This window comes from Schistocerca piceifrons, chromosome 2 (genome assembly GCF_021461385.2).
Source record: "Schistocerca piceifrons isolate TAMUIC-IGC-003096 chromosome 2, iqSchPice1.1, whole genome shotgun sequence".
Taxonomy (NCBI): Eukaryota; Metazoa; Arthropoda; class Insecta; order Orthoptera; family Acrididae; genus Schistocerca; species Schistocerca piceifrons.
The window spans coordinates 930,425,087-930,451,538 of NC_060139.1; the positions used below are offsets into that span (position 1 = coordinate 930,425,087).

Genomic DNA, 26,452 nt, shown 5'->3' on the forward strand with positions numbered 1-26,452 from the left:
TGAAACGATTCATGATCCTAAAGGTAGGAAGGTATAGAAAAAAAGGGTGAAGTGCATGATATTCGAGGAATTAGAAGAATGTATTTTATTTCTAATGAAGCGTAAATGTAGGGAACAATTTTTAAGGAGAATCCTTCGCAGGTCTTAAGGATACTGCATCAAGAGAGTCTACTGGAAACCGCTTGAAATGGATTTTAGAAGTTGTTGGAAATTCTAGAGCGTAGAATAAAAAGTTATGGAAATGACGTCATGAGCATATAGCCAGAGGTGGGTTTGGAATGTTGATAATTTAGAGCTGTTCAGGAGTGGAGAGAGGACAGACACTTGTGACACGCCACAGATAGAGTAGACGATATGGGAATTGGTGCTGTTAATAGCTATCCACTTTTCTCGAGTGACTAGATAGAAATTATGATGTATTACACACACACACACACACACACACACACACACACAGACTTGACCGTTGAGCCGCGCGTGATTAGCCGAGCGGTCTAAGGCGAGCCGGCACGGTAGCTCAGCGTGTTCGGTCAGAGGGTTACGTACCCTCTGTAATAAAAAAACTGAGTTAATCGATCATCAACGAACTTAATCAGATGTCTTACGACGTCCGCCCCGAACAGTTACAACGAACAAAAGCGAACAAAACGAGATTAAAAAAAAAAAAAAAGGCGCTGCAGTCACGGACTGATGGACTGTGCGGCTGATCCCGGCGGAGGTTCGAGTCCTCCCTCGGGCATGGGTGTGTGTGTTTGTCCTTAGGATAATTTAGGTTAAGTAATGTGTAAGCTTAGGGACTGATGACCTTAGCATTTAAGTCCCATAAGATTTCACACACATTTGACCATTTTTTTGACCGTTGAGCGACCCTCCACCCCAAAAACAACAACACGGAGAGCAGAGCAAAATGTCATATAGCTAGTAGTCTTTTCCAAGTTCAAAGAACATAGCAAATATTTTGTTGTTAAGTTGAAATGATGGGAGGTGAGTAACATACATGCGTTTGTCATCAACAGAAAAGACGGCTTAATGCGAGTCCCTTTGGGTAACAGGAACGGATAGGTACTGGTTTATGTTTTTTATTTATGCGTCGTAAGAAGGTAGATTTAGAGGTGTTGGTTAAGATGAGACTGTTGCATAGGGCTTTAACGACTGCGAGAAGGAACCATAATTTCTTTCAGATGTCTATTGCTGTTGTCGTGTCTAGGCTCACTGTTGTTTTTTATGTAGAATAATTGTTTTATGTCATGTTTTGCGATTTTTGTGATTCTGTCTGGCTCTCGAGGTTGCCCATGTACTGGAAGTTAGAAGTAAGTCGTGCGACAGCAGCGTCGGTGTGGTTACTGATTCTTTACAAAGGTGGAAGTTAAAGTGATGGTCATAAGAAAATACGAAGTGTTCAGAGAGATACAGAATTGTTGGATTTTATTAGATTCTAACATGGAGGGAGGCTGTTGTGGAAGAATGAGTAGAATGGCGGGTAATTACTGACCGTGAGGAATTGGAGTACTTTCCAGTTATTGAGATATTTTGTATGAATGACGCGCTACGCTTGATGCATTCCTTCTGGCGCTTCTCAGCGTTTGGTACAATTATGGGTATTAGTATTTGCTGCTGACACGTAATTTTATCCAATTTCATAGAGTAAAATCGCCAGGTTTCACAATAAGAAGTAGAGCTTGTGGAGGAAATGTGGTGCAGTCATAATTGATAGACACTGCTGGGAAGAGATCTCGTAAGGTGTGGCACAGAAAAGAGCGGCGATAGGTTAAGAGACAATTCCTGACAGGGACTCCAGTTGGATTGAGAATACTCTTAGAGAACACTCTGTTGGACGTTGGGGTTGGATAGGACAGGTATGTGGTTGCTTTGAATTGGTTCGAGAATTGTGTCATTAACGTGCTCAGAAACTTTAAGAAGTGCTAGGGGAACATCAGCCTAGGTTTATCACATAAGTTTATCAAAGAAAACGATTCCCTGACGTATCAGTTCTAGACGCCACTTCAGACTGTGTAACCGTAAATGTTTGGTGAGCAATCAAATCACAAGGCGAACTTGCAGCCAATAAACATAATGCAGAATCAAGACGAGCAACAGTGGCAGTAAGCCACGCTTGACCATGCTGAACATCCGCATCAGTTGATGATGATACCCAATTGGATGGGGACTGTCCCCATAGCAATTCTGCCATGCTTGTTAGCACATACGGGGTGTTTCAAAAATGACCGGTATATTTGAAACGGCAATAAAAACTAAATGAGCAGCGATAGAAATACACCGTTTGTTGCAATATACTTGGGACAACAGTACATTTTCAGGCAGACAAACTTTCGAAATTACAGTAGTTACAATTTTCAACAACAGATGGCGCTGCGGTCTGGGAAACTCTATAGTACGATATTTTCCACATATCCACCATGCGTAGCAATAATATGGCGTAGTCTCTGAATGAAATTACCCGAAACCTTTGACAACGTGTCTGGCGGAATGGCTTCACATGCAGATGAGATTTACTGCTTCAGCTGTTCAATTGTTTCTGGATTCTGGCGGTACACATGGTCTTTCAAGTGTCCCCACAGAAAGAAGTCACAGGGGTTCATGTCTGGCGAATAGAGAGGCCAATCCACGCCGCCTCCTGTATGTTTCGGATAGCCCAAAGCAATCACACGATCATCGAAATATTCATTCAGGAAATTAAAGACGTCGGCCGTGCGATGTGGTCGGGCACCATCTTGCATAAACCACGAGGTGTTCGCAGTGTCGTCTAAGGCAGTTTGTACCGCCACAAATTCACGAAGAATGTCCGGATAGCGTGATGCAGTAATCGTTTCGGATCTGAAAAATGGGCCAATGATTCGTTTGGAAGAAATGGGGGCCCAGACCAGTACTTTTTGAGGATGCAGGGACGATGGGACTGCAACATGGGGCTTTTCGGTTCCCCATATGCGCCAGTTCAGTTTATTGACGAAGCCGTCCAGGTAAAAATAAGCTTCGTCAGTAAACCAAATGCTGCCAACATGCATATCGCCATCATCAATCCTGTGCACTATATCGTTAGCGAATGTCTCTCGTGCAGCAATGGTAGCGGCGCTGAGGGGTTGCCGCGTTTGAATTTTGTATGGATAGAGGTGTAAACTCTGGCGCATGAGACGATACGTGGACGTTGGCGTCATTTGGACCGCAGCTGCAACACGGCGAACGGAAACCCGAGGCCGCTGTTGGATCACCTGCTGCACTAGCTGCGCGTTGCCCTCTGTGGTTGCCTTACGCGGTCGCCCTACCTTTCCAGCACGTTCACCCGTCACGTTCCCAGTCCGTTGAAATTTTTCAAACAGATCCTTTATTGTATCGCTTTTCGGTCCTTTGGTTACATTAAACCTCCGTTGAAAACTTCGTCTTGTTGCAACAACACTGTGTTCTAGGCGGTGGAATTCCAACACCAGAAAAATCTTCTGTTCTAAGGAATAAACCATGTTGTCTACAGCACACTTGCATGTTGTGAACAGCACACGCTTACAGCAGAAAGACGACGTACAGAATGGCGCACCCACAGACTGCGTTGTCTTCTATATCTTTCACATCACTTGCAGCGCCATCTGTTGTTGAAAATTGTAACTACTGTAATTTCGAAAGTTTGTCCGCCTGAAAATGTACTGTTGTCCCAAGCATATTGCAACAAACGGTGTATTTCTATCGCTGCTCGTTTAGTTTTTATTGCCGTTTCAAATATACCAGTCATTTTTGAAACACCCTGTATATAGTATAATATACGATAATTGAGAGTTTGAACAAAAGAATAAGCATGTGGTATTCACTAAGAATGATGAGCGGGGATTTGTGGTCCAATGGTGATGCTCTTTACGTCTCCAGTATTTACAGGCAGTGAGTCGTCTTAAAGGTGCAGGACGTAAGTCGTGATAATTATAGGAAGGTGCAATATGGAACTGGTGATTGGAGAGGGAATATGTGAATTACCTTTCATTTGTTCTGTACGAACGATTGTGGCGGAATAGAATACACTGCTATAGCATCACCATGGTTCATGATTACGGATCAAATTTAATATAAGTGAGGACTGAGGCGTTTAGACTAGGTAGATGAGTTGTTTAAAAAGATGTGAAATTGTTGATAAGAAAATGGTGCTCAAATGTTTGGTCGGGATATGAAACGAGTATCAAGAAAACTTTGTTACAGAATTTGAAGATTTTGGGGTGACAAATGCTTGTTGGATGTTGATGAGGAATCTTGAAAAGTGAAATGAAGAAGGGGTAGCAATGATTCAGGTAAGTATAGTTATTTCTGGCCTGTTAAGTTGTGTCTTGGGTTTACATTTGTAGAAGTTGATGAAATGATTTGGTTACAAGTAGTTCATGGAAGGGAGGTGGGGTTTGGAAACTATTTGGAAAGTGACGAGGTCTGCAGTACCGAAAAGTGGTTGAGGTTAATTCTTAGTCTACCAGTCAGGTAACAATTCTGGTCAGGACACTTTCGGCAGCAGTTGCACTAGGGACGGATTTTTAAGGATTCGATTTAATTTCAGCACGAATAGATAATTCCATAATCACATGTGAAATCATTTGTCGTGAAAAGGACTCATTGAATTTGCGGGTGAGGGTGGTCTGAATGTAGGACGTGATGATGTGAAAGATGTTAGTGATTTCTACCCTGGGAGGTAGTCTCAAGGTGACCTCCATGATAACACTGCGACAGCAGATGACAGAGATGAGTTTGTTTTGCCTACAGATAGCGAATAGGCGTAAATGTGGTATTTGGACCAAAGATGTTACAAGGAATTTTTTTGAAGAAGGCTGCTCCCTGTTAAAACTATCAAACTGCAACTAAATCTCAACCCTTGACTCTCGAAGGTAATAATACTCTTACCGAATAAGTACACAAACATGCCCGGAAACAAACCCTAGTTTCCAGAATGACTCTTCTACTCAGCAGAGAACTGTGCACTAGTTTTAATCTTATTGGCAGATTAAAACCGTAAGACGGGCAGGGACATGAACTCAGCATTCGGAGGAAGTACCTTTCCGAATTTCACAGTCTGTTCTCCTGCAAACATTGAGGGAAAAGAAGTGATATCGCGGAGAAAATGATTTATTCACAGTCTACGGTTATTTTTTCAGAATTAAAATTCCTTTTTTCCAAGAGGACTGGTCTCGGCGAGACGTAGGCCTTCAAGAGAGCTTTCAAGTTTGCTAATTAGAGAAATGAATTGGGGAAGTGAAGGAGTGAGAAGGGTAGAGGATCGTAAGTCGTGCCTGGCTAACTCACTAGATAAGAGCATTGCCCCTAGAGACGAGATTACATTTTCATGTCCAGATCTGGCAGACAGTTTTAATCTACCAGTTAGTTTCAGATCCTAGACTGTGAAGGGCCATTTTTGATCACAGCCTTTCTCCCGGGAATGTTATTTCGGTCAGATGTTATGAGAGCTAATAAAGAGTTCAGAACCTAAGAGACCGATAGGTTGAAGCTGGCCGGCCGGTGTGGCCGTGCGGTTCTAGGCGCTTCAGTCTGGAACCGCGTGACCACTACGGTCGCAGGTTCGAATCCTGCCTCGGGCATGGATGTGTGTGATGTCCTTAGGTTAGTTAGGTTTAAGTAGTTCTAAGTTCTAGGGGACTGATGACCTAAGATGTTAAGTCCCATAATGCTCAGAGCCATTTTTTTGATTGAAGCTGTGAAACAGCGAGGTCTACCCACAGAGTTCTGTGAGCAGCAGTATTGGTTGCAGAAGGCAAGGATTATTGCAGCAGTACGAGTTCGGGTCCCCGCTACGACATACCACATAAGCTGTTTAGGGGTTGAGAGATTTCATTTGGCGGATCTTTTTACATGCGTTTAATGGCAGAAGTCAGGATGTACTTAGTGATTTCTTGAGTTAAGAATTTTGGGTTGACAGCCGGCCGGAGTGGCAGTGCGGTTCTTTGCGCTACAGTCTGGAACCGAGCGACCGCTACGGTCGCAGGTTCGAATTCTGCCTCGGGCATGGATGTGTGTGATGTCATTAGGTTAGTTAGGTTTAATTAGTTCTAAGTTCTAGGCGACTGATGACCTCAGAAGTTAAGTCGCATAGTGCTCAGAGCCATTTGAACCTTTTTTTTGGGTTGACAAATGTTGTGTCCAGGTAGAACAAGAGGAAAAAATGGCCGGTAGTGAAGGTTGAAGCAACAAGTGGATACTGATTTTTGTTATCCATATTTGGCGTATAGGTTTAGAGGTTTGACGGTGATGAGTCGATTGATAAGCTACGTACAGACGAAAGGATGGGTTGTGGGATAGGAGAAGGTTGAGGATGTGAAAAGACGTGATGGTGTGGTTGATGTAAGTGGAGAGGGGAGTGGGATGTTTGTATCGCTCTAGCCACAAATATTTATGTGCATGTGGCACGAGTCGCTTTCAGAGAGTTCCGCAAGTCGGCAGTGTTGTTGTAGAGTCTATGTGTTTTCACGGGTTGATTCCGTTGCTCTTCTACTTGTAACTCGTGTTACTGTAGTTGTGTGGTGAGTTTCAGTTGTGTGGGCATTTCTAGTTAGACGAACATATGCGGACTGGGGGAAGGGATTCTTGTAAAGGAAAAGTGATGTAGGAGACATTTGAGGATATGGAGTGGGGTAGAAGGACGTTCATATAAAATTGCGTAAAAATACTTCGTTGATCGAGGTTGTATCTGCGTTATACTCACCTCATGAAGTCCAGAACTGCCGGTTCCTTAAACAGCAACGGAATAAATTTTGGCGGGGGATCTCGAAGCAATGAGAGACTCTGCGTTGGCGGCTGTTGAGCTAGTGTCACTTGGTCAATGTTCTTGTATACTTTGTATCCCACAGACAAATCAATTTCTGTTAGATTCTCGTTAGATATCTGCAATAGAAAAACACAATGACACCAAATTTAAAAGTCCTAGCAATGTTTACGTCACTGGCTTCTATAAAATGAGGGATAATCACAAAACTGCAGTAACTTCGCTCGAAAAATAAACAAAATGATGCAAAGCGATTCTTATCATTGTAGTAATGTAAGTTAGTTACATGTTTCTAGGATAATTTGCACGACTTTTTCGAAATGTTATGGAATGAGTGAGTTTACTAGCTACGCATTCTTGCTGTTTTTGTGAGCATCGATACAAACTGACCACTTACTGGTTACTGAACAGCATAATGGTTCAAATTAAATAAGAGAAAATGTATTAGCCTTCAACACAGTGCATGTAACTAGCGACACATTCAAAATATCATCTTTTCAGCTACATATGCAATCATTTATTATTAAATATTCACTTACTTTAGTGGATGCCTGTTGAACTCCGTTGTGAGCCATTCACAGCTAAGGTCCTTTTTCTATCGTCCACCATTGTAGCTGTGGGCATCACTAGTCTTTCCAAATTGTGAAGGATTAATTATTACACAAGATAATTGAAATGAAACTGTTACTACTTGCGTCGTCTGTACATAGTTGACGACTGCGTTTTAATGGCTGTATATCGATGCAAAGTGAGAAGTCTGTTAATTTGGTCTAAGTGCACCGGAGTGTCGCTCACTGGACGAACTGAGGCGGCGGGTGGTTGTCATATTGGAGACAAATCAGATATTTAATATTACGTGTTTCCTTGTTCAAAGACTGTGACAACAGTTTCTAAGTATTGAGTTAGTATCTAGAAATTTCAGCCACGGACAATCCAAGACCTACAGTATACAGGGTGTTACAAAAAGGTACTGCCAAACTTTCAGGAAACATTCCTCACACACAAATAAAGAAAATATGTTATGTGGACATGTGTCCGGAAATGCTTAATTTCCATGTTAGAGCTCATTTTAGTTTCGTCAGTATGTACTGTACTTCCTCGATTCACCGCCAGTTGGCCCAATTGAAGGAAGGTAATGTTGACTTCGGTGCTTGTGTTGACATGCGACTCATTGCTCTACAGTACTAGCATCAAGCACATCAGTACGTAGAATCAACAGGTTAGTGTTCATCACGAACGTGGTTTTGCAGTCAGTGCAATGTTTACAAATGCGGAGTTGGCATATGCCCATTTGATGTATGGATTAGCTCGGGGCAATAGCCGTGGCGCGGTACGTTTGTATCGAGACAGATTTCAAGAACGAAGGTGTCTCGACAGGAAGACGTTCGAAGCAATTGATCGGCGTCTTAGGGAGCACGGATCATTCCAGCCTATGACTCGCGACTGAGGAAGGCCTAGAACGACGAGGACACCTGCAATGGACGAGGCAATTCTTCGTGCAGTTGATGATAACCCCAATGTCAGCGTTAGAGAAGTTGCTGCTGTACGAGTACAAGGTAACGTTGACCACGTCACCTGTATGGAGAGTGCTACGAGAGAACCAGTTGTTTCCGTACCATGTACAGCGTGTGCAGGCACTATCAGCAGCTGATTGGCCTCCACGGGTACACTTCTGTGAATGGTTCATCCAACAATGTGTCAATCCTCATTTCAGTGCAAATGTTCTCTTTACGTATGAGGCTTCATTCCAACGTGATCAAATTGTAAATTTTCACAATCAACATGTGTGGGCTGACGAAAATCCGCACGCAATTGTGCAATCACGTCATCAACACAGATTTTCTGTGAACGTTTGGGCAGGCATTGTTGGTGATGTCTTGATTGGGCCCCATGTTCTTCCACCTACGCTCAATGGAGCACGTTATCATGATTTCATACAGGGTAATCTACCTGTGCTGCTAGAACATGTGCCTTTAGAAGTACGACACAACATGTGGTTCATGCACGATGGAGCTCCTGCACATTTCAGTCGAAGTGTTCGTACGCTTCTCAACACAAGATTCGGTGACCGATGGATTGGTAGAGGCGGACCAGTTCCATGGCCTCCACGCTCTCTTAACCTCAACCCTCTTGACTTCCATTTATGGGGGCATTTGAAAGCTCTTGCCTACGCAACCCCGGTACCAAATGTAGAGACTCTTCGTGCTCATATTGTGGACGGCCGTGATACAATACGCCATTCTCCAGGGCTGCATCAGCGCATCAGGGATTCCATGTGACGGAGGGTGGATGCATGTATCCTCGCTAACGGAGGACATTTTGAACATTTCCTGTAACAAAGTGTTTGAAGTCACGCTGGTACGTTCTGTTGCTGTGTGTTTCCATTCCATGATTAATGTGATTTGAAGAGAAGTAATAAAATGAGCTCTAACATGGAAAGTAAGCGTTTCCGTACACATGTCCACGTAACATATTTTCTTTCTTTCTTTGCGTGTGAGGAATGTTTCCTGAAAGTTTGGCCGTACCTTTTTGTAACACCCTGTATACACATCAAAAAAGTTTTGCATCATCCCGGTTCCCAGAACTCCTGAAGATAGACGTGGACTGTGGTTATTGTATCTCAGCCACAGTCCCTTTAACTGTTCAGAGATGTCACCAAACGCTCCCAAAGATGTAGACAACCATGCATGAGCAGCGCCTGTTAGAAGGAGGGGGTTCGACAGCCGATCAGTACCAGCCATTCCACGAGGAAGGAGGTACACAGCTCGTGTTGTCTGTAGTTTAACCATGCCTAGATTGTCAATACCGCAGTTCGATCGCGTCCGCGTTGTTACTTTGTGCCAGGAAGGGCTCTCAACAGGGGAAGTTTCCAGCCGCCTCGGAGTGAAGCAAAGCGATGTTCGGATATGGAGGAGATACAGAGAGACAGGAACTGTCGATAGCATGCCTCGCTCAGCATGCCAAAGGGCTACTACTGCAGTGGATGACAGCTACCTACGGATTATGGCTCGGAGGAACCCTGACAGCTACGCCACCATGTTGAATAATGCTTTTAGTGCAGCCACAGGACGTCATGTTACGACTCAAACTGTGCGCAATAGGCTGCATGACGCGCAACTTCACTCCCGACGTCCTTGATGAGGTCCATCTTTGCAACCACGACATCATGCAGCGCAGTACAAATGGGCCCAACAACATGCCGAATGAACCGCTCAGGATTGGCATCACGCTCTCTTCACCGATGAGTGTCGCATATGCCTTCAACCAGACAGTCGTCGGAGACGTGTTTGCAGGCAACCCGGCCAGGCTGAACGCCTTAGACACACAGTCCAGCGAATGCAGCTAGGTGTTGGTTCCCTTCTGTTTTGGTGTGTCATTATGTGGGGCCGACGTACGCCGCTGGTGATCATGGAAGACTGTACGATACGTGAATGTCATCCTCCGACCGATAGTGTGGCAGCATATTGGCGAGGCATTCGTCTTCATGGACGACTGTTTGCGTCCCCATCGCGAACATCTTGTGAATGACTTCCTTCAAGATAACAACATCGCTCGCTAGAGTGGCCAGCATGTTCTGTAGACATGAATCGTATCGAACATGCTTGGAATAGATTGAAAAGAGCTATTAATAGACGACGTGACGAACCAAATATAATGGGCGATATACTCCGAATCGACGTTGAGGAATGGGTCAATCAGGACCAACAGTGCCTTGATGAACTTGTGGAAAGTATGCTACGACGAATACGGGCTTGTATCAATGCAAGAGGACTTCCCACTGAGTAATAGAGGTACCACCGGTGTGTACGGCAATCTGAAGGTCTCGCTCTATGGTGGTACAACATGCAATGTATGGTTTTCACGAGCAATAAAAAGGGCGGAAATGATGTTTATGTTGATCTCTATTCCAATTTTTTGTACAGGTTCCGTAACTCTCGAAACCGAGGTGATGGGCGGCCGGAGTGACCGAGCGGTTCTAGCCGCTTCAGTCTGGAACCGTGCGACCGCTACGGTCGCAGGTTCGAATCCTGCCTCGGGCATGGATGTGTGTGATGTCCGTAGGTTAGTTAGGTTTAAGTAGTTCTAAGTTCTAGGGGACTGATGACCTCAGAAGTTAAGTCCCATAATGCGCAGAGCCATTTGAACCATTTTTTGAACCGTGGTGATGCAAAAGTATTTCTGACGTGTGTACATCGAAGACCGATATTTGTTGTTAATGGCTAGAGGGAATTATTTTCGACCCAATTCCAATTGCGCCCTGCGCTCTCTGCAGACATGTAGATAGATCATCATGTCGTCGACTACTGTGCGTAGAAAGCTTTTTGACAGTGGGCGAGTATTTGTTGTGGACGCACGAACGTTAACGCTGGAATGAAGATTGTTGTACTGATTACAGACACTACCTCGGTAAATAGGCAAATCATGCACAATATTGTGATCACTATCTGAAGTATATACAACCACTGTGACATTTCCAGTTCTTGGAGCCATGGTTATTTTATAGTCATCCAGGCAGAAAGCTATTGATTGTTGTTTCTTACCAAGAAAACTTGCCGAGTGTACGTTTGTTTTCACACGACATTGCGATTCAGTAAGCTGCTTTTGGTTGACGGGGAAACAGCGGAGAATACTACGCCCCGATTGGCTACTTTTGCGCGCGCCAAGACCTGTAGCTTCAGTACAGTTATTATTTGAATAAGACGTCAATAAGAATCTGCGAGTGTAAAACGTTTCTCTTCAATGAAGTCATTGGGATGTACGAGGGCGTTCAGTACTTAATGAAACACATTTTTGTTTTTGAGGCAATTTTGGTTGAAAAATGCGGAATTTGTTGTGGGACAACGTGGAATATTATCCCTTCAGCCTCTATAGTTTCATGAAGTTCCGATAGGTGCCGGTGCTATACGTAGCCTTCAAAATGGCGTCTGCCTCGGAGGGGCTTTACAAGCATAGGGCTGTCATTGACATTCATTTGGCGAAAAATCAGAACATCGTAGGGACTTGCGGAATGTCTATGGAGAATTGACAGTGTACAGAAGCAGGATGAGTCTTGGGCGAGACGTCTGTCATCATCTCAAGAATGTCACGCAAACATGTCCGATCTCCCGCTTGCTGGCCGGCCGCACACAGCCGCGGCTCCTGCGATGTCGGAACGTGTGGACACACTCAGTCGAGGTGATCAACTGATCACAAACATCCCGCTGCACTACTGGACCTCTTGTGGTAACACTAACACACGCGCCCACGTTGGGGTATTGAAAAGCGTGTCTGTGGGGTTGCTTGCCGCCTGACAGAAGACCCTGAAGAGCAGCGAGGGATTATCTGTGTGGAAATTCATGCTCGTTACGAGGCTGATCGTGACAATTTTTTGTCGGACATCGTCACAGGCGACGAAACATGGGTTCATCACCGCCAACCGGAAATAAAACGACAATCCATGGAGTGGCGCCCCACCAACCCTCCTCCAAAGAAAAAGTTCTAAGTCACATCTTCAGGCGGCAACGTCATGGCAGCTGTCTTCTGGGAGTCTAAAGGGGGTATCCTGTTTGATATCCTCAACCAAGGGGCAACGAGCAACTCCGAAGTGTATTGTGCTATCCTCAGGAAACGAAGAAAGGACTTAAGCATGTTCGTCGCCACAAAAATGCAAACGAACTTGTTCTTGTCCATGACCAGGCAAGGCCTCACAGAGAGAAGTTCACAAAGCTTCACTGGAGTGTTGTTCCTCATCCACCCTACAGTCCGGCTCCAGCACCTACCGATTTTCATACGTTTGGCGCAAGGAAGGATTCACTCCGCAGGAAGCGGTACGTAGATCTACATCTACATCTACATTTATACTCCGCAAGCCACCCAACGGTGTGTGGCGGAGGGCACTTTACGTGCCACGGTCATTACCTCCCTTTTCTGTTCCAGTCGCGTATGGTTCGCGGGAAGAACGACTGTCTGAAAGCCTCCGTGCACGCTCGAATCTCTCTAATTTTACATTCGTGATCTCCTCGGGAGGTATAAGTAGGGGGAAGCAATATATTCGATACCTCATCCAGAAACGCACCCTCTCGAAACCTGGCGAGCAAGCTACACCGCGATGCAGAGCGCCTCTCTTGCAGAGTCTGCCACTTGAGTTTGCTAAACATCTCCGTAACGCTATCACGCTTACCAAATAACCTTGTGACGAAACGCACCGCTCTTCTTTGGATCTTCTCTATCTCCTCCGTCAACCTGATATGGTACGGATCCCACACTGATGAGCAATACGCAAGTATAGGTCGAACGAGTGTTTTGTAAGCCACCTTCTTTGTTGATGGGCTACATTTTTTAAGGACTCTTACAATGAATCTCAACCTGGTACCCGCCTTACCAACAATTAATTTTATATGATCATTCCACTTCAAATCGTTCCGCACGCATACTCCCAGATATTTTACAGAAGTAACTGCTATCAGTGTTTGTTCCGCTATCATATAATCATACAATAAAGGATACTTCTTTCTATGTATTCGCAATACATTACATTTGTCCATGTTAAGGGTCAGTTGCCACTCCCTGCACCAAGTGCCTATCCGCTGCAGATAATCCTGCGTTTCGCTACAATTTTCTAATGCTGCAACTTCTCTGTATACTACAGCATTATCCGCGAAAAGCCGCATGGAACTTCCGACACTATCTACTAGGTCATTTATACACTCCTGGAAATGGAAAAAAGAACACATTGACACCGGTGTGTCAGACCCACCATACTTGCTCCGGACACTGCGAGAGGGCTGTACAAGCAATGCGCACACGCACGGCACTGCGGACACACCAGGAACCGCGGTGTTGGCCGTCGAATGGCGCTAGCTGCGCAGCATTTGTGCACCGCCGCCGTCAGTGTCAGCCAGTTTGCCGTGGCATACGGAGCTCCATCGCAGTCTTTAACACTGGTAGCATGCCGCGACAGCGTGGACGTGAACCGTATGTGCAGTTGACGGACTTTGAGCGAGGGCGTATAGTGGGCATGCGGGAGGCCGGGTGGACGTACCGCCGAATTGCTCAACACGTGGGGCGTGAGGTCTCCACAGTACATCGATGTTGTCGCCAGTGGTCGGCGGAAGGTGCACGTGCCCGTCGACCTGGGACCGGACCGCAGCGACGCACGGATGCACGCCAAGACCGTAGGATCCTACGCAGTGCCGTAGGGGACCGTACCGCCACTTCCCAGCAAATTAGGGACACTGTTGCTCCTGGGGTATCGGCGAGGACCATTCGCAACCGTCTCCATGAAGCTGGGCTACGGTCCCGCACACCGTTAGGCCGTCTTCCGCTCACGCCCCAACATCGTGCAGCCCGCCTCCAGTGGTGTAGCGACAGGCGTGAATGGAGGGACGAATGGAGACGTGTCGTCTTCAGCGATGAGAGTCGCTTCTGCCTTGGTGCCAATGATGGTCGTATGCGTGTTTGGCGCCGTGCAGGTGAGCGCCACAATCAGGACTGCATACGACCGAGGCACACAGGGCCAACACCCGGCATCATGGTGTGGGGAGCGATCTCCTACACTGGCCGTACACCACTGGTGATCGTCGAGGGGACACTGAATAGTGCACGGTACATCCAAACCGTCATCGAACCCATCGTTCTACCATTCCTAGACCGGCAAGGGAACTTGCTGTTCCAACAGGACAATGCACGTCCGCATGTATCCCGTGCCACCCAACGTGCTCTAGAAGGTGTAAGTCAACTACCCTGGCCAGCAAGATCTCCGGATCTGTCCCCCATTGAGCATGTTTGGGACTGGATGAAGCGTCGCCTCACGCGGTCTGCACGTCCAGCACGAACGCTGGTCCAACTGAGGCGCCAGGTGGAAATGGCATGGCAAGCCGTTCCACAGGACTACATCCAGCATCTCTACGATCGTCTCCATGGGAGAATAGCAGCCTGCATTGCTGCGAAAGGTGGATATACACTGTACTAGTGCCGACATTGTGCATGCTCTGTTGCCTGTGTCTATGTGCCTGTGGTTCTGTCAGTGTGATCATGTGATGTATCTGACCCCAGGAATGTGTCAATAAAGTTTCCCCTTCCTGGGACAATGAATTCACGGTGTTCTTATTTCAATTTCCAGGAGTGTATATAGCCTGAGGCTACGTATATTTGTGCTCACAGAACTAGAAAAGTAGTCTGTCGATTGACTTGAAATTTTACGTTAGGACAAATACAGAATATTAAAGAAACATAAATGTGAAGTGAACTTTTCTCTATTGCAATATTATACATATGTAGCCCACATTCGTCCAAATGTTTATTAGAATAACGTGTAAAAAAGCAGTCAAGTACTTTTTGAAATCAGTAGGTCAAGAAGATTACGAAATTTTTGCTGAAAACTTTCAAATTTGTGTACATATAATAGAAAAAGTTGTATGAAAAAACCTCGAAAAGTTCTTGCCTGACTCCATTCAAATTAATGCACAAAAAACTTAGACAGAAACAGCCTACTTACCTAAAATAGAAAATAAAAGAATCTGGCAAAATCAACTGCGAAAAAGAAATTGCTCCACTGTAAAAATGTGCAGTTTGGAGCATTAAAACCCCTTAGATAAATTTTTCTCCCATAAAATTTTTTTCTCATTATGTATGTTTTTGTCCGCAGCTCGTGGTCTCGCGGTAGCGTTCTCGCTTCCCCAGCACGGGGTCCCCGAGTTCGATTCTCGTCGGGGTCAGGGATTTTCACCTACCTCGAGATGACTGGGTGTTGTTGTGCCGTTGTTCATCATCAGCATTGATCCCCGTTACGGTCAGAAGAAGGAAACGGCAAACCACCTCCATTAGGACCTTGTCTGTTACGGCATTGCGGGTCTCCCGCATCGTTCCCCTAGGCTCTGTCTAGAAGTATGGGACTTCATTTCATTTATATTTGTAAACGTAAATTGTATACACAGCAATGTGCTGTTTTGTTCTTCACAGACGGTGTTCAAAGAAAACGGGGTGTTGTGTTTATGGCTTGTCGGCTTATGACAGAATAATACTACAGAATCTGAACTTGGAATAACAACAAACAAGGCTCGATGTCAGAGCGTGGAGGAAAAGGAGATGGAGAGAGCGTAGGAGAAAATAGACAGGAGAAGATGGACAGAGAGAAGGGGAGGAGGTGATGGATAGAGAGACGGAAAGAGGAGATAGACTAACAGATGGGAACGGGAAGATCGGCAGAGGCAGGGAGGAGGAAATTAGAACGTATATCCAATTCCCGTTCATATTAGGAGCCAGTGTTTTGTATTTGCTTTCCTTTCCACTTAAGCAGACTGAGCCACAGCACCGCGTCGTCGGGTACAGATACTATTGTATAAAAATGTACTAGCGGAACATGTACACTACTGGCCATTAAAATTGCTACACCACGAAGATGACGTGCTACAGACGCAAAATTTAACCGACAGGAAGAAGATGCTATGATATGCAAATGATTAGCTTTTCAGAACATTCACACAAGGTTGGCGCCGGTGGCCACATCTACAACGTGCTGACATGAGGAAAGTTTCCAACCGATTTCTCATACACAAACAGCAGTTGACCGGCGTTGCCTGGTGAAACGTTGTTGTGATGCCTCGTGTAAGGAGGAGAAATGCGTACCATCACGTTTCCGACTTTGATAAAGGTCGGATTGTAGCTTATCTCAATTGCGGTTTATCGTATCGCGACATTGCTGCTCGCGTTGGTCGAGATCCAATGACTGTTAGCAGAATATGGAATCGGTGGGTTCAGTGGGGTAATACGGAACGCCGTGCTGGATCCCAACGGCCTCGTATCACTAGCAGTCGGGATGACAGGCATCTTGTCCGCATGGCTGAAACGAATCGTGCAGCCACGTCTCGATCCCTGAGTCAACAGATGGGGGACGTTTGCAAGACAACAATCATCTGCACGAACAATTCGACGACGTTTGCAGCAGCATGCACTATCAGCTCGGAGACCATGGCTGCGGTTACCCTTGACGCTGCATCACAGACAGGAGCGCCTGCGATGGTGTACTCAACGACAAACCTGGGTGCACGAATGGCAAAACGTCATTTTTTCGGATGAATCCAGGTTCTGTTTACAGCATCATGATGGTCGCATCCATGTTTGGCGACATAGCGGTGAACGCACATTGGAAGCGTGTATTCGTCATCGCCCTACTGGCGTATCAAACGGCGCGGCGTGATGGTATGGGGTGCCATTGGTTACACGTCTCGGTCACCTCTTGTTCGCATTGATGGCACTTTGAACAGTGGACGTTACATTTCAGATGTGTTGCAGTACGACCCGTGGCTCTAGCCTTCATTCGATCCCTGCGAAACCCTACATTTCAGCAGGATAATGCACGACCGCATGTTGCAGGTCTTGTACGGGCCTTTCTGGATACAGAAAATGTTCGACTGCAGCCCTGGCCAGCACATTCTTCAGATCTCTCACCAGTTGAAAACGTGTGGTCAATGGTGGCTGAGCAACTGGCTCGTCACAATACGCCAGTCACTACTACTGATGAACTGTGGTATCGTGTTGAAGCTGCATGGGCAGCTGTACCTGTACACGTCATCCAAGCTCTGCTTGACTCAATGCCCAGGCGTATCAAGGCTTTTATTACGGCCAGAGGTGGTTGTTCTGGGTACTGATTTCTCAGGATCTATGCACTCATATTGCGTGAAAATGTAATCACATGTCAGTTCTAGTATAATATATTTGTCCAGTGAATACCGGTTTATCATCTGCATTTCTTCTTGGTGTAGCATTTTTTATTTATTTATTTATTTATTTATTTTTTATGGGACTTAACGTCTCAGGTCATCAGTCCCCTAGAACTTAGAACTACTTAAACCTAACTAACCTAAGGACATCACACACATCCATGCCCGAGGCAGGATTCGAACCTGCGATCGTAGCGGTCGCGCGGTTCCAGACTGTAGCGCCTAGAACCGCTCGGCTAATAGGCCGGCTGTAGCATTTTTAATGGCCATTAGTGTATGAATAATCTTGAGTATGAATTGTAGATCACTGATCGTTGTGAGCTCACTGCGTTGTGAACGTTGTTTGCCTAAGTCTAAATATTCGGGTCGTGTACGGTATCATTCCATGTGAGACAGCAATATCTGATGCAGAACAGCCGCCTCGCTTATCACTGCGTCGGGACCAACTACTTATGTTAGTAAAACTTACAAAACACTAATTTCTTTTCGGATTCGTTAAGGTCCAACTGCGTCCCCCACATGAAGTGTAGTATCACTATGGAAGTGCCTAAGCTCGAACGCTAAGAACCTTACTAAAATGTACTCAGAATATAAGTCGCTCATCCCATAAATAGTGTTACGAACCAGTCCCATGCATAGTGCGCTATTTGACGGTGCCATGCTGTATCTGAACTAGCAGGTACTTTACTTGTGTGCGTTGCATGGCTGCAGTAGGAGACTGTTAGTTTGAGTGTTCGCTTGTGGTTTAGAGTGAAAAGAGAGTTTAGCGGTATCAGGAGGCAAATTAAACTCTTGAATGTTGTCAAAATGTTAGAAGCAATGTTGCGACCTGCTAATAAGAAACGTAATAGGAGCATATGTTATGGAATTCACTAATATGTTATATAGCTTAATCATCCAAAAATGCAATCGAGACGACGCAAAAATGCATGAAGATACGAAGAGCTTGTACCTGGAGTTGGCTCATCCAGCACTACCAGGCTTTCACCGCCAGAGCAACAGGAACGTTCAATTGGAAGTCAGTACGAACCATCCTGGTCAAAATGTCGAGGATCAGTATACTACAGGATACTACTACATCCTGGCTTCAATTCCTATAGCAGACTTATGATGCACCTTAAATGCATCCGAAGTAAATCAAATTGCAATATAATAGTAGATTGTGTTGAGTAGCAAAAATCATGTGTTTTTGGTCCAGTTATATTGATATTATGTTTCTTCAGACTACCAAAACTCTTCTCATAGATATTGAACAGGAGATCGATTAAATGACTCTCCTGATGAAAAGTGCAGTTTTGTATGCGAGTGGACCACACCACTGTTTTTGGGATGAGCGATTGATATTCGAAGCAAATTTTTGTGCGGTTCTGTGCTTTTGATGTCACACACTTCCCTTGCCTATTCAAGTGAGGTAACGTTTGCAGGGGGAAGTTTATCTTCTCCCGTAGACTATCGTACCACCGTTAAAGAACTGAAGACGATACGCAGAACACTGACTGTATCGTAAAAATAAGCGTTTTGTTACCTTCATTACAATGTTCTTCATGTATTTACCTTGTACGACACAAGTACTGTATTGTCAGGCACCCATATCTCTCCACAAATTCTCGGTTTAGCTTGGGTTGAGACAGATTTGTTGTGATTTAGCAAGCACATCATTAAACAACCATTGAAACGAATACCTGCGGATTAAGCAGTACGTGGAAGCGGGGAGATCGAAGGGGCAGGAAGCTGGTCCCGGCGGAGGTTCGAGTCCTTCCTCGGGCATGGATATTAGTGTTTGTCCTTAGGATAATTTAGGTTACGTAGTGTCGGGGCGTGGAATGTCAGAAGCTCTAACGTGGTAGGGAAACTAGAAAATCTGAAAAGCGAAATGCAGAGGCTCAATCTAGGTATAGTAGAGGTCAGTGAAGTGAAGTGGAAGGAAGACAAGGATTTCTGGTCAGATGAGTATCGGGTAATACCAACAGCAGTAGAAAATGGTATAACAGGTGTAGGATTCGTTATGAATAGGAAGGTAGAGCAGAGGGTGTGTTACTGTGAACAGTTCAGTGACCAGGTTGTTCTAATCAGAATCGACAGCAGACCAACACCGACAACGATAGTTCAGGTATACATGCCGACGTCGCAAGCTGAAAATGAACAGATAGAGAAAGTGTATGAGGATACTGAAAGGGTAATGCAGTATGTAAAGGGGGACGAAAATCTAATAGTCATGTGCGACTGGAATGCAGTTGTAGGGGAAGGAGTAGAAGAAAAGGTTACAGGAGAATATGGGCTTGGGACAAGGAATGAAAGAGGAGAAAGACTAATTGAGTTCTGTAACAAGTTTCAGCTAGTAATAGCGAATACCCTGTTCAAGAATCACAAGAGGAGGAGGTATACTTGGAAAAGGCCGGGAGATACGGGAAGATTTCAATTAGATTACATCATGGTCAGACAGAGATTCCGAATTCAGATACTGGATTGTAAGGCGTACCCAGGAGCAGATATAGACTCAGATCACAATATAGTAGTGATGAAGAGTAGGCTGAAGTTCAAGACATTAGTCAGGTAGAATCAATACGCAAAGAAGTAGGATACGGAAGTACTAAGGAATGACGAGATACGTTTGAAGTTCTCTAACGCTATAGATACAGCAATAAGGAATAGCGCAGTAGGCAGTACAGTTGAAGAGGAATGGACATCTCTAAAAAGGGCAATCACAGAATTTGGAAAGGAAAACATAGGCACAGAAAAGGTAACTGTGAAGAAACCATGGGTAACAGAAGAAATACTTCAGTTGATTGATGAAAGGAGGAAGTACAAACATGTTCCGGGAAAATCAGGAATACAGAAATACAAGTCGCTGAGGAATAAAATAAATAGGAAGTACAGGGAAGCTAAGACGAAATGGCTGCAGGAAAAATGTGAAGACATCGAAAAAGATATGATTGTCGGAAGGACAGACTCAGCATACAGGAAAGTCAAAACAACCTTTGGTGACATTAAAAGCAACGGTGGTAACATTAAGAGTGCAACGGGAATTCCACTGTTAAATGCAGAGGAGAGAGCAGATAGGTGGAAAGAATACATTAAAAGCCTCTATGAGGGTGAAGATTTGTCTGATGTGATAGAAGAAGAAACAGGAGTCGATTTAGAAGAGATAAGGGATCCAGTATTAGACTCGGAATTTAAAAGAGCTTTGGAGGACTTACGGTCAAATAAGGCAGAAGGGATAGATAACATTCCATCAGAATTTCTAAAATCATTGGGGGAAGTGGCAACAAAACGACTATTCACGTTGGTGTGTAGAATATATGAGTCTGGCGATATACCATCCGACTTTCGGAAAAGCATCATCCACACAATTCCGAAGACGGCAAGAGCTGACAAGTGCGAGAATTATCGCACAATCAGCATAACAGCTCATGCATCGAAGCTGCTTACAAGAATAATATACGGAAGAGTGGAAAAGAAAATTGAGAATGCGCTAGGTGACGATCAGTTTGGCTTTAGGAAAAGTAAAGGGACGAGAGAGGCAATTCTGACGTGACGGCTAATAATGGAAGCAAGGCTAAAGAAAAATCAAGACACTTTCATAGGATTTGTCGACCTGGAAAAAGCGTTCGACAATATAAAATGGTGCAAGCTGTTCGAGATTCTGAAAAAATTAGGGGTACGCTATAGGGAGAGACGGGTCATATACAATATGTACAACAACCAAGAGGGAACAATAAGAGTGGACGATCAAGAACGAAGTGCTCGTATTAAGAAGGGTGTAAGACAAGGCTGTAGCCTTTCGCCCCTACTCTTCAAACTGTACACCGAGGAAGCAATGATGGAAATAAAAGAAAGGTTCAGAAGTGGAATTAAAATACAAGGTGAAAGGATATCAATGATACGATTCGCTGATGACATTGCTATCGTGAGTGAAAGTGAAGAAGAATTAAATGATCTGCTGAACGGAATGAACAGTCTAATGAGTACACAGTATGGTTTGAGAGTAAATCGGAGAAATGCGAAGGTAATGAGAAGTAATAGAAATAAGAACAGCGAGAAACTTAACATCAGGATTGATGGTCACGAAGTCAATGAAGTTAAGGAATTCTGCTACCTAGGCAGTAAAATAACCAATGACGGACGGAGCAAGGAGGACATCAAAAGCAGTTTCGCTATGGCAAAAAAGGCATTTCTGGCCAAGAGAAGTCTACTAATATCAAATACCGGCCTTAATTTGAGGAAGAAATTTCTGAGGATGTACGTCTGGAGTACAGCATTGTATGGTAGTGAAACATGGACTCTGGGAAAACCGGAACGGAAGAGAATCAAAGCATTTGAGATGTGGTGCTATAGGCGAATGTTGAAAATTAGGTGGACTGATAAGGTAAGGAATGAGGAGGTTCTACGCAGAATCGGAGAGGAAAGGAATATGTGGAAAACACTGATAAGGAGAAGGGACAGGATGATAGGACATCGGCTAAGACATGAGGGAATGACTCCATGGTACTAGAGGGAGCTGTAGAGGGCAAAAACTGTAGAGGAAGACAGAGATTGGAATACGTAAAGCAAATAATTGAGGACGTAGGTTGCAAGTGCTACTCTGAGATGAAGAGGTTAGCACAGGAAAGGAATTCGTGGCGGGCCGCATCAAACCAGTCAGTAGACTGAAGACAAAAAAAAAAGTGTGTAAGCTTAGGGGACTGATGACCTTAGCAGTTAAGTCCCATAAGATTTCACACACATTTGAACATTTTTTGGAGGGGCAGGATGAAGAGGATGCTGCTTCTCACAGTCCCTCTTGTAACTACATGTACAACTGTGACTGCAGTACTGTACAGATGACGTCCATGATGATCTCTTACGCTGGTGCAACAGAGTGTAATTTTTCAGTATGACGCCCAAGCTCGATCACAAGTGGCAGGATTTGTCTGCTCGACTAATGTCTTCAGTAGCAACAGAGTAATCATGTAGAGAAGTCCGTAATATCTTCCGGCCTGAAATTCATAGAGAATATTTGGGATCATCTCCGGACGGACGTTACAGTTCTGAGATCGCCCTCCCCCACACTCTCCCCAAATCTTTGGCATACTGAAAGGAAAAAGAAGGAAAATTAACGTTTAAACATCCGTTGACGACGTGCTCATTATCGTAGGAGCATGAGCTCAGTGACGCATTGGAGTATAACTATAACTACATAATTACTCTACAATTCACGCTTACGTATATGCCAGAGAGTTCATAGAAACCCTTTCAGAATATTTTTCTCCACTCTCGAAAACAAGCACCTAAATATTCCAGTGCGACCTCTGATTTCTCTTATTTTCTTATGTTGGTCACTTCTCTCTATGTAGATGGCAGTCAAACGAAATGTTCCCGCATTTCGTGAGAAGACGAAAAGATTTTGCCGCAACGAAGAACACTTGTATTTTAATGAATGCTACCCCAACTCGCTTTTCATATTTGTGACATTCTCTCCTCTATTTCGCGGTAATACAAAACGAACTCCCCTTCTTTGAAGTTTTTCAGTGTCCTTTGTCAGCCCTATTGGGTAAGGATCCCATACAGCGCAGAAATACTCCAGAAGAGGGGAAAAGCGTTGTGTAGGCAGTCTCTTTAGTAAATTTGTTGCATCCCCAACGTGTTCCGCCAATAAAACACAACCTCGGTTCGCATTCCCTACAACAAATTTTATGTGATAGTTTCACTTTAAGGCGTTTGCAATTGTAATCGTTAGGTATTTGGTTGAATCTACAAATTTTAAATTAGTGTTATTTATTGTGTAACTTAAATTTAACGGATATTTTTGGTAGGCACATGGAGAACCTCACATCTTTTTTAGTTCAGGGTCAATAGCCACTTTTCTGCCATACAGATATTTTGTCTAAATAACTTTGCAATTAGTTTTGATGTTTTAATGTCTTCACTAGACGCTAAGATCTGCAAAGAATCTAAGAGGGCTGCTGAAACTGTCTCTTAAGTCGTTTGTATAGATTAAGAACAGCGGAGCGCCTATAACACTCCCAAGGGAAACCCCAGATATCATTTCGTTTTCACCACATGACTTCCCGTTAATTACCAAGGACTGTAATCACGAAGCCAGACGCTCACAATTTGAAAAGAAGCTACTTGTAAGGAACGGTACTAAAATCCTTCTGTAAATCTAGAAATATGGAATTAGGTTAAGATCTGTTGGTAGCTGTCATTACTTTGTGCGAATAAATAGCCAGATGTGTCTCACAAGAACGATGTTTTCTGAATCAGTGCTGGTTATGAGTCAATGGAGCGTTTCCTTTTAGGTATTTCATAACGTTCGAGCCTATTATATGTGCCGAAATCGTACTGCAAATCAAAGTACGGTAAATCTGGATGCTGCATCTCTGTCCTCCCGAATACGAGTCCAGTGTACAGACGTAATGATATGTATCACGAAGAGACAGAAACATTGATAGAATCAGAAAAAAATTGCAAATGCGAAGACGAAACAGCTCATTAGCTTAATCGCCAAAGTGGAAGACTGTGGATGTATCTGTATTGAACAATACAATAAATTATCGTAACTCTGTCATTGGCTGATACACCCCTGCTCTCATATTTGATATACAGGGTGAGTCACCTAAAGTTACCGCTGGATATATTTCGTAAACCACATCCAATACTGACGAATCGATTCCACAGACCGAACGTGAGGAGAGGGGCTAGTGTAATTGTTTAATACAAACAATACAAAATGCACGGAAGTATGTTTTTTAACACAAACCTACGTTTTTTAAATGGAACTATGTTAGTTTTGTTAGCACATCTGAACATGTAAACAAATACGTAATCAGTGCCGTTTGTTGCATTGTAAAATGTTAATTACATCCGGAGATATTGTAACCTAAAGTTGACGCTTGGAACCTCCGACAGCTGCAACATACATCGCGTTTCTACAGAATGATCTGCCAACGTTGCTCGAAATTGTCCCACTGGAAAGGCGTCGACGTATGTTGTATCAGCATTATGGTGCACCTGCACATTCCGCAATTAACACTAGGCTGACCTTTGACACGATGTTCGACGGTCGTTTCATAGGACGTGGAGGACGCATAAATTCAGCCCGTTCTCCTGATCTTACACCTCTGGACTTCTTTCTGTGGAGTACGTTAAAGGAGAATGTGTACCGTGATGTGTCTACAACCGCAGAGGATATGAAACAACGTATTGTGGCAGCCTGCGGCGACATTACACCAGATGAACTGCGGCGTGTACGACATTCATTACGCCAGAGATTGCAATTGTGTACAGCAAATGATGGCCACCACATTGAACATCTATTGGCCTGACATGTCGGGACACACTCTATTCCACTCCGTAATTGAAAACGGAAACCACGTGTGTACGTGTACCTCACCCCTCATGGTAATGTACATGTGCGTCAGTGAAAAAGACCAATAAAAAGGTGTTAGCATGTGGACGAAATGTGCTGTTCCAGCCTCTTCTGTACCTGAGGTCCACCACCGTTCCCTTTGGATCCCTACGTAATTCGGTGCTCTCCGATACACACGATCGAACAGCGGAGGAGTGGTACTCAAGCGTCAACTTTAGGTTACAATATCTCCGGATGTAATTAACATTTTACAATGCAACAAACGGCACTGATTACGTATTTGTTTATATGTTCAGATGTGCTAACAAAACTAGCGGGGTTCCATTTAAAAAAACGTAGGTTTGTGTTGAAAAAACATACTTCTGTGCATTTTTTAATGGTTTGTATCAACCAATTACACTAGCCCCCCTCCTGACGTTCGGTCAGTGGAATCGATTCGTCAGTATTTGATGTGGTTTACGAAATATATCCGGCGGTAATGTTAGGTGACTCACCCTGTATATCTGCTACACTGCCGGAAAAAATGCAACACCCTCAAGAAAAAAGTCATTTCATTGGCAAGTGAGATGACACGCAGTTCATCGTTCTAGGAATATATGATAAATTTAGACCAAATGAAACGCACATGTCACAGTAAAGAGTTCACTAACAGTCGCATCAGTACACAATGTACCGCCCTCTGGGGACAGGGTGTATCCTCGCATGCAAACGATCATAAAGGTACCGGACGGCTCCCGACAATGGACACTTATAAGCATCCTGCGACCTCTGTTGCAATTCGGCAGGGGTTCCTACAGGCCCTGTTGAACGAGTAAGTTCCCGTTTCATCGCGTTTCATACGTGTTCAATTAGCCAGAGATCTGGAGATCTTGCTGGCCAGAGCAGTTGTTTTACACCAGGAAGACCATGGTATCTCGCAGAAACTATATGTCGATGTGCACTCTCCCGCTGTAAAAGCACACCACCTTCCTGCCGAAGAAATGGAAACGACGGGGGGATCACAGACTGTGCAATATAGCGGGCACTGGTTAGTTTGCCCTGCAGAAACACCAAATCTGTCCGAGAGTTTTAATTGATGGCTCTCTACGCCCTGAAGTCTGGAATGGGACCCGTTGTCGTGCGTGAGTGCTGTGTGGAATAGGCAGCTCACCAGGTCTACCCCATACATGTTCACGTCCGTCACTCGCTTATAGACAGAACCTACTCTCGTCACTGAAGACAATAGAGCGACAATCAACTCTTTCACGACACCATAGTAAACATCATTGGCGGTGTCATGGTATCAGCCTGATTTTAGTTTTGCTGCAAGCTGACAGTTCCCGATGCTTCCTGATGAACTAGCAGGTTCACTACATGACCAGACTTCGTCCTTGACTGTTGTTCGGTCGGCCACCATTGGTCGTACAATGCATCTGTCCTATGTGGACATCCAGAATCTGTTCTACAGATGTGGGAACGTTCCACGGACGAATTTTGAATACAGTGACACACCACCGATGCATTGTTACATGTGCAGTAATCCATCAATACGTCTATCCAGCTTCCCGCAGGCCACAATGCGACCCCAATCAGGTGGCTGAAGCTTACTCGTCGGTGGAGCATGGTTTTTACCCTAGAACGAATGATGCAAACACTGTTTACCTCCAAAAT

General features: G+C 44.5%; 1 protein-coding gene across 1 annotated transcript in view; it reads right to left on the bottom strand.

Moving 5' to 3' along the window:
* The window catches only part of LOC124776001 (UDP-glucosyltransferase 2-like), a 92,086-nt gene that overhangs the window by 47,479 nt on the left and 18,155 nt on the right, over positions 1-26,452 (bottom strand). Inside the window, exon 3 of the mRNA XM_047250843.1 lies at positions 6,695-6,873. Within this exon, the coding sequence (XP_047106799.1) occupies positions 6,695-6,873 (179 nt within the window). The remainder of the gene's footprint in view (positions 1-6,694; positions 6,874-26,452) is intronic.